This window comes from Numida meleagris, chromosome 1 (genome assembly GCF_002078875.1).
Source record: "Numida meleagris isolate 19003 breed g44 Domestic line chromosome 1, NumMel1.0, whole genome shotgun sequence".
In the NCBI taxonomy this organism is placed as follows: domain Eukaryota; kingdom Metazoa; phylum Chordata; class Aves; order Galliformes; family Numididae; genus Numida; species Numida meleagris.
Genome location: NC_034409.1, coordinates 177,431,921 through 177,450,464, shown reverse-complemented (window position 1 = coordinate 177,450,464; position 18,544 = coordinate 177,431,921). Strand labels below are relative to the sequence as shown.

Genomic DNA, 18,544 nt, shown 5'->3' with positions numbered 1-18,544 from the left:
CGCGGTCCCCTCTCGAAGCCGCCAGAAGGGGGCGGGAAGGGCGTTACGTGGACGGCGTAAACCGCTACGAAATTCGCCGCAGCCTGCGCCGGAGGCGTAAGCGCCGAGACTTTGCCCCCACCCTTCCCGGTGCCGGCGCCGAGACCTCGCGCTGCCTGCCCGCCGCCATGGCCGCTCCGTCCCCGGCCCGCCTGCTGCTCCGGGCCGCTGCCGCCGCTCCCTCCCGCCGCTGGCTCCTCTCCGCTTTGCCGGCAGCGGGACCGGGGCCGAGTTGCGGCGCCGCAGCCGTGAGGGCGTTGCGGCCGCTCAGCCTCTCGGTCCGGGCGGCGCGCAGGTAAGCGGGTCGGGGCGGCGGGCGGGCTCCTGCGGGGCGGCCGCGTTGGCGCAGAGCTGCTGGGCGGCGGCGCTGAGGGCGCCCGGGGCCGAGGGGCGGCCGCGCCGGGCGGCACTGCGTGACCTTCCCGCGGTGCCCTCGCCGTGTCCCGGCCCGCTCCGACGCCGCCTCGGCTCCGCGTCGGCCCCGAGGCGCTGCCGCCGTTCCTTCCCGGCGTTCGGCCAGGCTCCGCGTTGCGGGAGGTCCTGCCGGGCCCGACGGCCTGGAGAGCCAGGGGCCCGGCCAGGCCTTGCGCCGTGACCGCGCGGCGGGGCCCGGGCTGCGGGCGGGTGGTGGAACGGGCGCGCCGTGTGCGGTGGTAGAGCCGGCGGTGGTGTGCGGAGTTGAGCTGCTGGGCTTCCTCCGGGAGGTCACCGTGCGGCGCCGTGCTCGCTGCTGCGGTGTGTTAGCAGGCTGCCTGGCTGGGTGCTGGGAGCACCGTGCCCGAGACCCGTCCCGAGGGGCTCTTCTGCTTTTAGCGTAGCTCTTTACTGAAAAGCGCTCATACATCCAGGTGTGCGGAGCCCCTGTCCGGGCTGTATTGTAACGTCACCAGCCCTCACCTGTAGGTTTGCAGCTTTGTATGTGTCATCAAAGACTGCCTTCCCCTCTGTACCTTGCGTATTCAACGAGCCTGCTTCCAGTATACAGTCTTACAGGCCAGATTATCTTGGTTATCAGAGAAGTCTCTTTGGCTAAGAGCAGGGCTGCTAGCCAGCTGCCTGGCACTGTGGATGCAGCAGCTCCCAGCTGCTGGGCAGCTCCCACCACCGTGGTTGGAATCACAGAATATCCCAAGTTGGAAGAGACCCGTAAGAATCATGAAGTCCAGCTCCTATAGAGTCATAGAAGTTGTTTCAGTAGTTTGCTTTTAAGCTCTTTTGTAGGTGCCCTTATTTTGTTCCAGCAAATGCTCTTAATACAGAGTCGAAGAACTTTTTGATCCAGGTCTCTTGTGTGCCTGCTTAGCTCTCTTCTCTGAGTGACCCAGCCCAGTGCCTTAAAAAATAAGTCCCCAGTGACTTGCCCAGGCCATCAGTTATTTTGAGGTCACTGATATTCACTATTTTATGCAAAAAATGGTCTTTTAAAGCATTGCCAAGACTTCAGAAATTAAAGTTATTAAACAAGGTACAAATGCGAGGAGATAGATTACTGTAAAGGGAAAACATTTTCTTACCTAGTTGTAAGTATTTCCTCAATTTACTGACAGTTATTTTTCTCCGGTCTTACTTTTTCTGGACATTGTATTAAGACCCAGTTCCTTAACTTTGTATGATCAACCCGTGTCAGTCCATAAAAAGATTGATAATAGTATATACTTGTAACCTTACCTGTACTTATGTCCAGAAAGTGAAGGCCTAGCTATATAAAGTCATCAGCGGCAGGGATTCTTGTGAGCAGAAGTTTCCAAGGGTTTCAGTGAGGCATCGGGCATTGTTTTTATTCCCAGCTTCATTATTTTTCAATCCATTTTTTCTTGTTATCCCCACTTTTCATTCCGTGGGGAACGGTAGCTATGAAGCAATTCTTTTACAGCAGTTTAGATACTCATGCAGTACTGTCATTGCAGTGCAACATTGCTGTTTGTTGTGAGGATTAGTTTGGATTTATAACGTCCATATTTTAAGTAAGACTTGCATAGTAGTTTAATTCGTGAAATTTTTCTGACAATTAGGTTGGGCTGTTGGATGAACCATTTAATAAGAAAATCTGGGAATAATATAATTGGTGTCTCCATCTGCGACACCTTGATATGGTTTTGTTTGGAGGAATATAGATGACACCTTGGAAGTAGTGGCTGAAGATTGGTTAGGATACCCCTTTCAAGGGAGGAGAGGTATTCTTGCAGCACACATCCTTTTTGCAAAGGAGGGACAATGAACAGCACTTAACGGTTCTCTGGTACTATTCAGTTAATTTGCTGTATGCTTAATTTAGGGTACGCTAGTGACACTTGATAACAATGTTTATAGTACTGTGGCAACCATATGAAGGAATGATTTTTTTTTTTTTTTTTACAGCTAGCTTACAAAAAAAGAAGTTAATTTAAGCATGAATTGGGATATTTATGCTTTATGTAAACCACATGAAATATGTTTGGTTTGTTTTCCTTGATTTCCTCCGGGAATCCTGAGGCTATTTGTGCTTGCATAAGACCTGGCATATGTTTCATTTTAATTTTCTGTGAGCAAACAGTTCGCAGAGTGGTGGGGGTTTTGTTGCTCTTCTTGTTTGTTGTTGCTGTTTTTCCTTGCCCATGTAAACAATGTCTGGGTAGACAAAAGCCATGTTACTTGAAATTCATAAACCCTAAGTATTGTTCCACGTAGGCGTGATTTTTCTTTCAGTGGAATCTCTCAGTTGAAAAGATTTGCACAGTGTGCGTTCTGACCCTTTGCCTAGCAAGGCACTTGCACTTCTAGAAGCATTTTCAGCAGTCAGGCCCATGCACTGTGATGCCTCAGTGATTGGTAAATTAAACTTGTTGTCTGTGTGAAGGGTACTTAAGATGGCAATCGCAGGAAGACAGATCCCACTGGAAGGCCCAGGTATCTTAAACATTGTTACAAATAAATGTCAGTTTCAGTGATCAACCAGGTGGATTACTGCTGGTAGGAAGGATTAATTTCTGTAATGTTCATTAACAACAACTGGTGACTTAGACTGTACTTCAGTTGGGCATGCCCAGCCCTGGTGCAGCTGGCTAAAGCCAGTGTAAGATGGTGGCTGCAGAAAAGGGGATACCGTTCCTGTCTTCTCATTTCAAACAGATGTGTTGTGTAACAGGTAGATCTGACTGTACCAGTTCTGCAGTTCGTATGGCCGCAGGGCTGCCAAGTTTGGTTTTCTGCCTGTTGTTTCCAGCGCGGTTCACTGCAGGGCACTGTGAGTGCTGGAGGTGGAGGGATAGGAGAACTGTTGTTCACATGACTCTGCTGTTATCCCAGGCTGAAGTGTAATCACTGAGGGAGGTAGCTCTAGGTGTGTTGTGAAAACTGGCCTAGGGAGGACCTCTTAAGGAGCCTCTTTGAAAGATTCAACTCATCTCACAGGATTGCTGCCAGACATCTTGCTATTTGGTCTGGTGATTTTTGCTATTTGCTACTGGTGATTGCCTTGTCCTGCAGTGGAGGAAGGGATGTGCTTTGGATAGTGAACAAATGTTCAGCACTTACATGGCCATAAGATGTCCATAAATGCAATTGCATCCCTGTCTCCTGCTAGGATCATGTTTGTCATATTGACAGAAATATTTTGGTAAACGAATGTTTCAGTGAGCTCTGGAAGGGCTTCTTGAAGAACTTTTAAAAAAACAAAAACAAAAAAAAACCAACCAAAAAAAAAAAAGCCAGCGTTGTTGGTGGTTTACTTTAGCTGTCAGAATGGGAATCTCTACTTCTCCAGATGCAATCTAAACCCATCAGTGAAGTTGACTTTTGGTGAATGCAGTGGATTTTGGTTTCCTCATCTTTACTGCGGGAGGTGGTAACGCTGAGCTGAGGAGTGGAAAGAAGAGCACAAAACCTCTGCAGAGTGGCTTGCTAGACATGTTCCCCTGATACCACAGGTGACTGTGAAGATGCATCTTCTAAGATTTCTGAATTTCATTATAGTGTGAGCTTTGAGTCGTGTGGGTCTACAAGGACGATCCTTCATTATTGACTATAATTTTGGAATGAATTTATAATTAATAGTTGCTTGCGGTTGCCTTCCAGAAGGTAGACTGAGGGGTGATACGGCAGGAGTTGGACACAGCATCACGATGAATCATGGCAGGTACTGCTGCCAACTGAGCTTACACCTGGGGCAAGTGCATTAAGTGTAGAGCAACAAACATGTTTGTTTTTCAAAATGAGCTTCAACTTTAATTGCTAGAACTGTGTTTTCTTTTGAGGCCAGTTCCAAAAATGGTTGACTTGTTGATGTTTCAGTAAGGCCACTTTTAATTTTTTTGTTTTAATATTCGGCCTTGCAGGTTAGGGTTTCCTAGGAGGTGGCTTGATTTTTTCAGGCTTCTATGTGTTCTGTGTCATAGATCACTTAAAAGCCCGCAATTATTACGAAGAGCATATGTAATATGAAGCATGCTGTTCTTAAACATGGATTTCACATTGAGATATAGATGTTGCATTAGCTTCCTGTTGTTTTATTTGTATCTCATCTCTCAGCAGGTTTCTTCCCTGTCCATCCAACAAGTTTTTCTTGTGTTGCTCACTTGGTATGAGAAGGAGCATAGTCTATTCTAACAAACTGTATTTTATTTACTATTATATTAACGTCTTCCATTTGCATGTGGAAGGAAACTATATGGAACACGAAAAAAATGCTATTTTTTCCATATCAAAAGCATTAGTCTTAAGGAAAAAAAAATTCCCTTGCATTCTGCATGAAAATTTATTAAGTATATACAACTGCCTGAAAAGCAAAGCAGGAGACTTTTCTTCGATGTCTGTGTTGAAATTTTGGTGCGCTTCACTAGAATAAATATTTACAATTACAATATTTGTAAATATTTGCAAATATTTACAATATGTACAATCTTTAATTCTTTTTAATGTTGTCTGCTAGATCATTTTGTAAATGCAAAGCGTGAGATCATAGAAAAGTGTGAAGCAGTTGAAGTCAGCTCTTTTATTTCCCAAAAATACAAATAGTCTGCCTAAAAGAAAGTCTTGAATTCCTTTGGCAAAAGGTGGAGCATCAGGATTCTGCATAGCATCTAGTGACAAAACATAAGCGAAGGGTTTTTTGTTGTTGTTTTTCATGTCTTTGTGTTTAATGTCAGCAGTAAATGTCTGTACCTGTTACAGCTTTGAAAAGTCAGTAACTCCCTTAGATTTCTGCGCTCTTACAGTTGACAGAGGTTATTGTTACAGCAGTGTTCAATCAAATGTAAAGACCTAAAAAATAATAGATTTGCTTCTTTAGTTCTATTATGTACTTTTCTTTTTCAGCTCAGAAGATAAAATAACTGTTCATTTCATAAACCGTGATGGTGACAAACTAACAGCCAAAGGAAAACCTGGAGATTCGTTGCTGGATGTTGTTGTTGATAATAATCTAGACATAGATGGTTTTGGTAAGTGGATTCCTTGAATAATATATTGAGTGTCTGGAAATCAGTATCTCTTACCATTTTATTCATAAATATTTATGAATGTATTTGTAAAACCTAGATGTATTTATTTGGACTCTTTTCCACTTTTTTTTTTCCTGCAGGTGCATAGAATGTTTTGGATCTAGATCTTAATTTGGGGTGAGCCTTGCTTGAAGGAGTTAAAGGAGGATAATGTGGACAGAATGGTGTCAGGGAGGAATCTGAAAAATAATAGAATGCTTTAGGTTGGAAGGGACCTTGAAGACCCTCCAGTTCCACCCTCTGCTATGGGCAAGGACGCGTCTCACTAGACCAGGTTGCCCAAAGCCCCATCCAGCCTGGCCTTGAACACTTCCAGGGAGGGGGCAACCACCACATCTCTGGGCAGCCTACTCCAGTATCTTACTGCCGTCTGAGTAAATAATTTTTTCCTAATACCAAATCTAAACTTACTATTACCCTTTGTCCTATAACTTAGACTCCCTGATAAAGAGTCCTTCTCTAGCTTTCCTGTAGGTACCTTTCTTTAGGTATTAAAAGGCTGCTATACGTTCTCCCTGGAGCATTCTTTTTGCCAGGCTGAACAACCCCATCCCTCTCAGCCTGACTTTACAGGACAGGTGCTCCAGCCCTCTGATCATCCCTGTGGCCTCCTCTGGACCTGCTCCAGCAGCTCCATGTTCTTCTTATGCCAGGGCCCCCAAAGCTGAATGCAGTACTGAATTGCAAGACAGTGTGGGGTCTTGCAAGAGTGGAGTACATGGGGACAGTCACCTCCCTTGCCCTGCTGGCCGATGCAGCTCTGGATACAGTTGGCTTTTTGAGCTGCAAGTGCATGTTGCCAACTCATGCTGAGTTTTTCATTGACCTACCTCCCCCACACCTCCCCAAGCCCTTCACCTTGTGGTTGCTCTCAATTCATTTTCCGCCCAGCCTGTATTTGTGCTTGGAATTGCCTCAACCTGGGTGCAGGACCTTACACTTGACCTTATTGAACTTCATCAGATGTGCACAGGCCTGCCTCTCCAGACTATTGAAGTCTCTCTGAATGGCATCCATTTCCTCCACCGTATCTTGATCACGCCACTCAGCTGAGTGTTGTCTGCAGGCTTGTTGAAGGCACAGCCAATCCCACTGTCCATGTCACTGGTGATGGTGTTAATTGTGCCAGTCCTCTGAGGGACACCAGTTGTCACTGATCTCCACCTAGACATTGAGCCATTGACTACAACTCTGAGTGTGACCGTCCAGCCAATTGTTTGTCCACTCAGTGGTCTATCCAAGAATGCTATGTGGGGTAGTTTCAAATGCTTTGTACTAGTCCAAGTAAATGACTCTCCCCTTATCCACCAACACTGTAACCTTGTCATAGATGGTCACCAGATTTGTCAGCCACAGTTTGCCCTTAGTGAAGCCATATTTGCTGTCACCAGTCTCCTCTCTGTTTTCCGTGGACCTTAGCATAGTTTCCAGGAGGATCTGCTCTGTGATCTTGGCAGGCGCAGAGGTGAAACTGACTGGCCTGTAGTTCCCTGGCTTTCTTTTTTTCCATTTAAAAAAAATGAGGGTTACACTTTTCCAGTCAGCAGGAACTTCACCAGACTGCTACAACTTCACAATTACGATGGGGGGTGGCTTAGCAATGTGGAATGTTCTGATGCATCTCATCGGGTCCCATGGATTTATGCATATTCAGATTCTTTAGATGCCTTGAGTCTGATCTCTTCCTGCAGTGGGCGGTTCTTCATCGTCCTGGTCCCTGCCTTTGCCTCCTGTGACTTAGGCAGTGTGGCTAGAGCAGTTGCTGATTGAGGCTGAAGCAAAAAAGTTTGAGAACTTCAGCCTTCTGCATATCTCATATAACCAGCTCTCGTTTCCTTCCAGAGAGGGCTCATGTTTTCCTTAGTCTCCATTTTATCGCTGACAGTGCTTAAGGAAGCTTTTATTATTGCCCTCTGTTTCTCTGGCCAGATTCGATTCTGTCAGGGCTTTAACTTTCCTAACCTGATCTCTGGCTGCTTGGACCATTTCTCTGTGAAGATGAAAGATGCCACCTGTAAGATTTCTGAACTGAAAGGTTCTGGAGGCCACACAAAAATTGGATTACTTCTCTATTGTCGTGTGATCTGAAGTTGTTGTTTGGCTCTTTGTAGCACTTGTTGCTGTAGTATGTGAATGACCAATGAAAGGGACAACCAGGTATATGTCAGTTTGCAAAGAGGAGCTAAAACTTTAGTTCTTACAGAAGTGAGGTAAAGGAGACCAATGTGTTAGAGAAATTCTAACTCGGTACAAGTTCCGTTTAAAATCAGAACAGAAGGATGTTAAGAAACCTCCCTTTTCCTCCAAACTGGGCTTTCCACAGTCAGTTCCATGGTAGTTACAGGCTTCTGACTGTACAAAACAAACTTTCAGAGTGTATGTTTACATTAATGTGAGTTTAAGAAATAATATAAAGTAAAGCAGGAAGTGGAATTGCAGTTTGCATGAATGAATACATAGCATGGGGCAGTTACAGGGGGGAAAGAATGCTAGTTCAGCACAGCTTGAAATGTAATGTGTGTTTTATTTAAGTATGAATACATGCCATTGCTAGTCATAAAATCTTTAAGATTCTAAAGAGTATTGTTATGGGTTGTATACATTCGAAGAATAAATTAAAAATGTGCAACACATTGACATAGCTACCTTTAAATATCATTAAATAAATATATTGTATAGGCTTATGACTACTCTGTAGTCTACAGTTAAGATCCTCTCATTTCATGTTAATATCAGCCACGTTAAAGCATTATGGTAAGTGGATTAAAAAAGATAACATTATCAATAGACTGTAAATAATGTCCGAAATAAACATTTGAGATACTTAACTAACCTTTAATTATAACATAATTGTAACATACTGTACCTATTTCTATAATGATTTGGTAATGAAGCATCGTACTAGAGCAGAGAAATAATGCAATGGAAATAATGTAAAAATGTATACTCTTTTTAGAGGGAGGAAAAGATAATGAGGAAAAAATGTAAAATGAAGACTTTATCTATTCACTTCTATCACTAGGGGGCATCCTACGTGCTGTAATAGTGGTAGAAATGTGTGCATGGAAACGATAAAACCATTGTGTGATTCAGCTGCCCTCGATTAGTTTGCTGCTGCTTTGCAATTGCAGTAAGACCTTTGCACTGTTTAAATAATCCAGTCAGTGTGCTTTCTTTTAACTTTATTACTATTTTCCCTCGCGTTAAGATAGACAAATTGTTGATGCGACAACTTCTCCATTCAGCATTTTACAGTTCTTGAAAGATTTCCACGTGAATTTTATGTGAATGAAGATGTGATATATTTTCAAAATTGAATCTTGCAGTGCAGTATCATGCTTGGTTTGAATATGTGCTACTAATACCATTATGAAGTGTAACAGCCCAGTGCTTTCTGTGTGGTTCTTACAGTCTGATGATGGGTTACACTGTTTATTGTGTTAGCAGAATCATGTTACATGTTAAAGAATTGTTGTGAAATTGAGTTATTTGGAATTTTCTGATAACTTGCTGTTCTCTTTAGGTGCATGTGAAGGAACGTTAGCCTGTTCAACTTGTCATTTAATCTTTGAAGACCACATATTTGAGAAACTAGATGCAATTACTGATGAAGAGATGGACATGCTAGACCTGGCATATGGTCTCACAGAAACGTAAGGCAACATGCTGTGCTATATCAGTAGATGGAAAGGAGGGTTTGCAAGTGGAGCAGTCCAGTGTTCTTAAAATGCCTTAATCTTAGTGAATAGCTGTGTTCCGTTACATGGATAGGACTGGCAAATATTATTTGAGTTCATAGTAATGTCAGTACTTTTGATGAAATATTAATGAAAATACTGACCACTTTTGTGAACCTGAAGAGTGACTCTTCATAGTTGTCTGATGCAACTAGATAGGTGTCAGATACTGAGGTATAAGCAAAATCCCAGTTTCTTTACCAGAAACTTTGCTGCTGCAGTCCTGTGTGTGTGAACTTCCCTCTTGTTTCCCTTCTGTTTTCTGATTCCATCAATCTGCAGTTAGTTAAATTATCTTATGGATGTGTTTGCTTTAATGTTTTAGTCTGTATCAGACCTTCTTTTCGCAGAACCATAGAAGAGTTAAAATTGAGAGGAATCTCCGGGCTTCTCTGGTCCAGCCCCTGCTCAAAGCAGGGCTACCCAGAGTAGGGTACCCAGGACTGTGTCCAGGAGGCTTTTGAATATCTCCAAAGAGGAGGTTCCACAGCTTCTCAGGCATTTATATCTATTGATAAGATCTCCCTTCAGCCTTCTTTTCTCTAGGCTGAAGTGTTCCACACGGCAGTGTCCCCAGTCATGTCAGAGTGTGTCTCAGACGCACAAGCCAGATACCTTTTGGATGAAACTAAGCCCAGTGTGCTCCAATTCTGAATGAACGCTTCAGTGCCTAGAACTAGACTAGCACAAGTTTGAAGTAACTGTCTGTTCTTCATCCTCCCCGCTGTCACGTGCTTCGTAACATGGATGTCCCATCCTCATCTCAGAGCATTTTGTTTCACACACCTGTTCCTACTGGGCTGGACTATCTGCTGCTGTACACATAGCCTCAGAGAATACAGCCACATGAGGTATAAGCAGCTGTGTTCAGTGAGGTTTATTAAGCTCTTTCCTTCAGGTTTCAAAGGAACTGCTTGCTGAAGTTTTTGAGAATCTTTCCAGCGATTTCAGAGGGCTTTATACCTGGCCTGTATAGTATTTCTTTTTCCATGTCTCTACAAGGAAGTATTCTGAATTAAGCCTTCTATCTCCTTTTGCCAGTAACACAGGAATCTTGTACAAATCTTTTCTGCATCACAGTACACTTTTTTTTCCTCATTTCAGCCAAATCTTATCTTTTTAGAAGATTAAGAAGGCAAAGAAGTCAAGCTGAGAAACCTGTTTCAGCTTCTATTTTTCTCTGTCCGTCTTTAATTAAAAGGCTTAAAACAGGTTGTTTTTTTTTATTGAGGAACTGGAAGCAGTAGAAAGCTGGAGTTCTCTGTTTAAATATTAGTTTAGTCCAAAGAATTTTGAGAGAAAATAAGTTTTAGACCTTCTGAAGTCTTCAACTTTTGTCGGGTTTTCCTATCATCGTGTTATTCCTGTGGCCAGAGATGTTTCATGTGTGAAAGGAAGACTTTGTGAGAGTGCTTAAGCGATCCTCATGTTTACTACAGGTTGCCTGGTGTCATGCTAGTACAAAGCCTTGTAGTGGAGGTTGGGCAAAGCATTGCAGTATGAGTTTGAGGATAAAAGTTTTTTCCTGTCAGTGACTCTGGAATTGGAAAAATTTCAGCTAGCAGCTGTTGTGAATATTAATACCTCTGAAAATGGGAGACTGATTAGAAAGGCAAAAACAAAATTGTTTTGAACAACTTCAGAATAATGGGGATTATTCAGTGTAATAAAACGAGAGGGGAGGGAAGCAAACCCTGGCGAATTAAATGTTTAAAAAATACTGAGGAAAAAACCCAAATATCTTTCTACTTTTCATCAAGCTGTTTCTCCTCATCAGAAGCAGGAAGCTCATCTGCATGAGGAGCTAATAGATGGTGCAGAAGCTGCTCTTAAAATATAAAAAGATAATGTAACAGCAAAGGTTTTCTGCGTTATATTCTCTGGAGATGTTACAGGATCTCCGTGGTCTAGAAGCTTTCCTGGCAGGGGATTTCCCGAAAGATCTGTCTCTGATGTGTCTGTGGAAGAAGTATTACTACAAATAAATCAGTAGTAACAAATGGAAAGGGTAGGTAGTATTCACCTAGGAGTTCTAAAGGAACTCAGTATGACTTTGATGAGCTTCTATCTATGAAGTTTAATTCGTTGGCTTAAAACAGTTTCCAAACTAAAAGAATGGAAGGTAGCAAACTAACCTTTAAAATAACATTATTGAATATAGAGAGCAGTCCAGTTCCATACTGGATGCATTAGGCTTGTGTCTTTTGCTTTTTCTAGTTTCTGCTAAATAGTGGTAAGGAAAGAATTCGACAGAGTTTTTGTAGACAGAAGTAGCAGGTATGGGAGTTCTTAAAAGAATCACAGAGCGTGAAGTAATTTCTGGAAGCATGAAGTATTCTTGGCTTCCAGAAGTCCTTTACTGAGTTCTGGATTGCTATGGGGTAAGAGCACAGGCCCTGTGGGGGATCAGTAGTTGGTCAGAAAATACTGTTTTTCAACAGGATAGAAGTACTTGACTGTCTTGTAAATGTAGGTGATCAACTGTGTGATCTGAAAGTCATCCATGCTAGATTTTATGCATTGACTGTATCTGTGAAATACTTGGGGGGAAAAAAAAGTTTGTATCTAGTACTGTGCTACTGTGTAGGGAAAAAAAACCTCACCCTAATTGCACCTTGGAGAATCTTCTGCAATTGATTGATGGGAACAAAATTTGATGTTAATAGATCACAAAAATCATAGGGGCTGGAAGGGACCTCTCGAGATCACCCAGTCAAACCCCCCTGCTAAAGCAGGTTCCCTACAGTAGATTACACAGGAAAGTGTCTGGGCAGGTTTTGAATATCTTCAGAGGAGACTCCACAGTGTCTCTGGGCAGCCTTTTGCAGTGCTCTGTCACCCTCGTACTAAAGAAGTTCTTCCTCGTGTTTTATGGAACTTCTTGTGTTCTAGTTTGTACCCATTGCCCCGTGTCCTGTTGTGCAATGAAAATAGCATGGCCCCGTCCACTTGACTCCTTCCCTGCTGATATTTATAAGCATTGGTAAAATCCCCTCTGTCTTCTCCAGGCTGAACAGTCCAGGTCTCAACTTTTCATTAGAGAGATGCCACAGGCCTCTAGGGATTAACTATCAATCTTTATGCTTGTGCAACTCTGACTTCCTACCTCTTAAAAAATATCCACATATAGTAGAATGAGAGGAGGGAAGGCAAGACTTGTAAAAATGGTGAAGGCTTGAATGGCTTCCATTGGAAGGAATTGGCTAAATCGTTCTTCTGGGGGGCCCGGCCTTCTTAGGCTGTCGGGGTGGGGAGAATCGGGTTAGAGGTCCAAGTGAAGCACTGTAGAAGAATTTGAATAGGAAAAGGTAGTTTTTTACTGAAGGTGTTTGTTAGCTTTACCTAGTTATTTGTACTGTCGTGGAGCAGGCTCAAAACAAAGTGTTATAGCAAATGAGATTAAATCTGTTGTCACACTACAGAGTACGTGTGCAGTAAGCATTAGTTGTTTTTGAAAAGCAGAAATTTCAGTCAAATTAAGCCTTGCAAACAAGTGTCTATTAGAGAGATGTAGTTTATGATTTATTTTTTAAAGCTACTGTCATGCTTGCATATTCATTAGTTGAAATCTTCTGGTAAGATATTCATGCATATATTCTAATAATTAGAAGCTGGTGTATGCAATCATTAATGTTACTTCTGTGTATAGCACTGAATTGGGAACTTTAACAGTTGATCACTATGTGCTTGAAAGTGTTATCCATTCATGTTAATGTATTTTTTTAATGCTCTGTATGCCTACATTCTTATACTGATTACATTTTTGTTCAACTGGTGACATGGCATATTGTCCATCTTTGCTGAAGTTTTAAGTATTTGATACTTAAATACCAAGCTGGGTATAGATTGAATTAACCGAATTCCTTGAAAAAGCAGGGAATAAGCCTTGGACTCTGATGTTAAAATGATAGAGAAAGATGCTGCACCTTGCTGGATTGAAGAAGCAAAAATGGAAGAGAGGATTAATTCAGTAGTGACCATTGAGATTAAAAATGATTTTGAGAAGCTATTTAAGTCTGTCTTATCCAATGCCCAAGCTGTGTTAATTCACTTATTTCTGTGAACATCATGTTTTGATTGGGTGGGTGAATTTTCAGGATCATAAACATGCTTTTTAGGATATATTCCTGTTTTTCGTGGAGAATCATCATCTACTTTCTCATGTTAAAAAATCCAGTTATCCTCAGCTGTAGTTTGCTTCTTTGTTTATGAACTGCTAAAAAGTTGGCAGCCTTCTTTAATGCGTGTAATTTCTGGCAAATGTTGTGTTAAGCTTGCAGTAAGTGAGTTGTGAAGAGACGAAGTCTTAGACTTCAGTAGTTGCTGAAGCTATAATTTGTATGTGTAATGAAGTAGTTAATGTGTCCCATGTGGTTCATGCATACTCTCTGTTACCTTACCACAGAAGGAAGATATTTTTTGTTAGATACTTGTTTAGGCACTAACCGTGTTAAGAGGAGGTAAATGGATATTTTGTCCTGTAAATTCTTAAGGAAAAATCTAGAACTCCAGGTAGAAATTCTGTAAAAATCTAAAATGTTTGACTTGGATGTGAACTTTTAGAAAGATACAAGTGACAGAAATGGTAGAAGTTCTTAAACTCTTCTCACTCGCATTGTAGCTTGTTGGGAAGCTATAAAAGTTCAGCCTAAGCTGCCAGGTGAGTTGTTCAAATGTGTGTTCAGTTTTCTTGAGCTGACTTAAGACTCGGGGTGAGTTAGTCTTTGCTTTCACTGAAGCTTTCCATGTGATTGCCTTGATCTCTTCAGAGATGCTGAATGTTCTGTGGGAGACGGAGCATTTGTCCCTACCTTTGGCTGAACTATTTGTGAATCATTGAAAATGCAAGGGTCAACATCTGTACATGTTGCCTCAGCAGGTGGGAGGTACTCAGGTTAAACTTCCCAGTGTGAACATCCCAAGTTAGAGATGCAGATCTGTGACCGTGGTTGATGTCACATATCTTTGCGTTCGCGCAAGCAGTTTATTGCTGGTCTTGGTTATGACCATGCAGCAGGGGGTCAGTTTCTGGACCATAAAGTGTTTGGGGTGGCTCAGTGCTGGGGAAGCAGGGCTGTAAATACTGGTAGGTGTATGGTTGGCTAGAACTAAAAACAATATTATTTCCTTACAGATCACGTTTAGGCTGCCAGATCTGCTTGAAGAAGTCAATGGACAATATGACTGTTCGAGTACCAGAAGCTGTTGCTGATGCTAGACAATCAGTAGATTTGAGTAAAAACTCCTGAAAGAAAATATCGTAGGAGTATCAAAGAAGCTTAATTATTTTTATAACTTATTTTTAAATGTGTAATTAAATATGGAAACTTACATAATTGTGAGTTATTTTATATGACTATCAGTACTAGATTAATGCTATTTTAATTTTTCTTTATAGAACCTCCTATATTTTTACGCTTCAGATGCAATAATACTTCTAACTGATCACTGGACTATAAATGTTAGCAAGTGTATTACAGATTTCATATAATTTTACTCTGCCAAAACCTTTAATGATGATTGAAAACTGAATCACTTCTATAAGACTTCTAAAACCCCTGGGCACTGCTAGATGTCAGGCCTAGATCTGTTAGCAGGACTTGTGAGACCACACAAAGTCTTTTTAAGTGTTTCTGTTAAAGATGTATGCTCAGAACTAATTTGCTTTCTCAGTAGGTATGATACTTCCTTTGCAAGTAGTGAATTTTCAGGGTAGTTGTTTTCCAAATTTATGAAACTTACTGGAGATGTGGCAAATCCCATCTCACGAAAATACTGTTAAAACCACAAAAACGAGGGGCCAATACAGAGCATGGGCACATGCAGCCTGATTGCTGCAGTACGCCGCAACTGTGGACCCGGACATGGCTTCAAGTAAAGGCTTGGAGCAGTATAACAGAAAGTAAATGCAAATTCTTGCCATCCTCTGAAGCTTGGACGGCTGAATTGAGGTTGAAAAGAGCACGGTTTGTCAGCATAAGATTTGTTCTGAATCCTTATTTCTTACTTTTTCAGTTTTGAGCTTGCTCAGGAAGCAGTCTGATGTTGGCTAAGGCATTCAGCTTGAGGAGAGTCCTGGATTCTGTGCCTTGCTCCCAGAATAATTTCATTGATTGATGTGAAGTGACCAAGCACATTGTTCCCATAAAGATGCACTAGATTTCTCAGAAGGGGTGGGCAGACACCTATGGTGGGTTATCATGTAGACTGGTGACTGAGAACATTCAGTTGGGTCTTATTTTAGTTGTTCTAAAGTAGGCCAACATGAAATAACGCGTCTAAGAGTTATGCTGGTTTACCCACTCTTTGTTGCCAAAATAACTAAATGAAATGGCTGTCACTTGTACAGTAGTCATTACTTTTATAACATTATTTTATGGTTTGGGGCATATTTTTATGTATGTAACACGTTTATGTACATTTGAATGATTTAATGCATTCATTAATGCCTTATTTGAACTGGTGACAGTGATGCCTAGGCATCTTTTCTTGCATGATTGTATTTATGGAGAGAGAGAAAAAAACACAAACTACTGTTTTTCCAGTGTTGAGTATTAGAATTATTTTGAACTTCATTAAGGGGGGACAGAAAGCCCCTGTTAGGAAAAAGAAGGATTTTCTAGAACTATATTGAAAAAATGGATCCAGTTTGGGGTCCTTGGTTTCCTCTCTGAGCAGGTATTCCTTTGTTTTGTGGTGCTCACTGTGGACTTCCACCTAGAGCAAGGTGTGCTTCATGTGCAAGGTCTGCACAGAGAACATTAGGGAGTTGGAAATTTGCGTTGTATCTCATCTAATTAAAAGTACAACTTCAGAGTTGAAATTTCCTGGCTTTTTAAAGGTGGAGAGAATGAGGTTGGTTGAAGAAGTGCGCTGAAGATACTGCTGTCTTCCTTTGTAACTGCTGCGAGCAGCTGTAATTTAGAGGTTACCTTCCTGCAATCTCATAAGCTCACTGTTTGTATTACCTTTATCCTGAGTTCATTTATACACTGCAGTTCTTATTAAATATCAAACTCTTATAATTTTTACATGGGACACAGCTCCTCAGCTTCCGAGAGAGAACTCGGGTCTTCATAACTCATTTTGAATTCTGGAAGTATTCCGTGGTTCATATAAATAGAAATCTCAGAAGACAAAAGAATGTGTGTGTCACCCCCAACATGCACATTTCAGATATACTTGTTTCCTTTTTGTCAAAGTGATTTGCAAATAAATCTTATTTTATACCACTTTCTGACACGCCTTGTTTCTATTGATGTGTGCTCCCTTGGGATGTGTTTCTGGGTATAAGGTGAGACTTCAGTTAGTGGTGCATATTCAGATATACGTATAAATTATTGCTCAGTCACGCACAAAGCATCAGAACTAGTTAAAGATGCTGATTGTTTACTTCCTTGTCTGAAAAAAAGATTACAGGTAACTGGTTTTCTAAATGCTCTTACTTTCTCTATTAAAACATTAAGTCAGTGGGTCTCTCCTGTCTTGTCAAAAATGAGGAGAAAATAACTGATTTTGCTTCCTCTGTTTCTAAGCGTTAGTTTGCAACACGTGCTGGGGCAGAAACAGATCTTTAATTCTGTAGCGGGGGGAGAGCTGCCTTCTGATGGGCACAACTTTTGCGTGGTTCCTGGGGCTAGGAAGGCCCTTTGGGTTTGCTCGCATCTTGAGCAAGCCCGGCCAGAAGGAAAGGTGTGGTAACTGCTTCTGCCCCTCTGGGTGGTGATCTTGGGGGCTCATCTGTGGCACTGGGCAGCACCCCTCCCCTCCAGCTCTTGAAAGCCCAGTTGGGTGAGGGTCTTGCTAGCATCTCTTCCGGACAGGGAAGCTGTCTGCAGGAGGCAGCAGCCCCCTCCCCATTTCTGTCGCCTGCTGTGTGCTTGTGAAGTTCTGTTCTTGTTGGTGTTTGGGAGGGGAAGGAAGGAGATGCCTCGTGGTTTCGCAGGGCGGCATCAGCTCCTGCCAGGGGAGGTCACCACAGAAGGAAAAGGCAAATGCTCCAGGTAGCTGAATTTCTTAGTAGGAAAAGCTCTTACTTTCACCACGTTTGGTTATGGGGCTCTGAAAGATTTAAGGCAGCTACATCCAAACTTACTTTGCATCCACGTCAGAGGCAACCTGAATAGATGGATTTGAAAAAGCTGCAGTGAATGGGTGAGGACAAGGAGCAGAGTCCCTGCAGCGTTTGTTTTGCTTCTGTCAGTGGCAGTGCGGCATTTGAAAACGGGATAGACCGAGAAAATCCTTATCCACGATAAATCTTCAGGGGAGGAGGGAAACAAGCTGAGTCATGAAGGTATCAAACAACAGAAAACATTAGGAAGAAGCTGCAGCTGCTGTAGATGACTCATTAGTTTTTCCTCAAATGATCTGAAAATACATGAAAAGGGAATGGGGATTTCCTGCATCGCACCAAGACGTGGAAAGGGGCTGTTGTGTCTCTGGGTGGCCGTGTACATCCCTGTGCCGCTGCAGCCTGGAATGCAGCTCACCCCCTCCCCGCAGTGCTGCCAGTACAGCAACGAGGCGTGCCTGTGTGTGAAATCGTGGGCAGCAGGAGAAATAGTAGGTTTGTTTCCCAGCCTACTGACCATCTCCTTTTTGTGTGATGTGAAATGTTTTTTTTTTATGCGAACCAGTCCCATTTCACAAAGGTTTTGTTAAAAGTAATTTCTGGCCGGCAGTGCTTTAGCCTTTGCAACTGGGACAAATGCTTTGCCTAAAGCCATGGCCTCGCTGTGTGCCGAGCAGTATCACCAGGACCCCTTCCACAGCTTTGGAAGCTCTCTTGACCTTGGCCCAGCAGCAGGGAAGCTGAGTGTTGTCTGACACCGCCCATGTGCTATCACAGCGGTGCTGCCAGTGTTGTAATCCCTCCTTGTTCCTCAAGGCCAGAAGGATGGGGATGCATCCCGCATCTGGTAGAGAAGAGGAGGGATAAGAAGTGTTTTGAACATGCTTGGTACAGCCTTCCCAAGGTTTGCCTTCCCACTTTTGGCTGTAGTTTAGAGTATCTGTGTTTTGGAATACAAGTCTGAAGTTCTCACAGCTGACCCCAGGTGGTAAGTAGCACTGAGCTATAAGGAGTTACAGTCTGGGACCATGTAAAAGCAGCTTCATCTGTGAGGACAACTACTGCTTTCAGTGCAGGCTGGTACCATGGTGTCAGCTTGGGTTCCTGCAGCCACCATAGGTAAGTGTGTGCAGTGTGTGAGGTTCCCCAGGGTTTGCCTCCTCTCACTGTGCCTCTGCTCCTTTGTGTTCATGAGGAGGAGCCTTCAACTGTTCACC

General features: G+C 42.6%; 1 protein-coding gene across 1 annotated transcript; it reads left to right on the top strand.

The window, feature by feature from the left end:
- FDX1 (ferredoxin 1) lies at nt 83-16,490 on the top strand. The gene is made up of 4 exons (XM_021380150.1): nt 83-334; nt 5,332-5,456; nt 9,040-9,169; nt 14,388-16,490. The coding sequence occupies exons 1-4, from the start codon at nt 168-170 to the stop codon at nt 14,500-14,502; spliced, it is 537 nt and encodes a 178-aa protein (XP_021235825.1). The 5' UTR covers nt 83-167; the 3' UTR covers nt 14,503-16,490.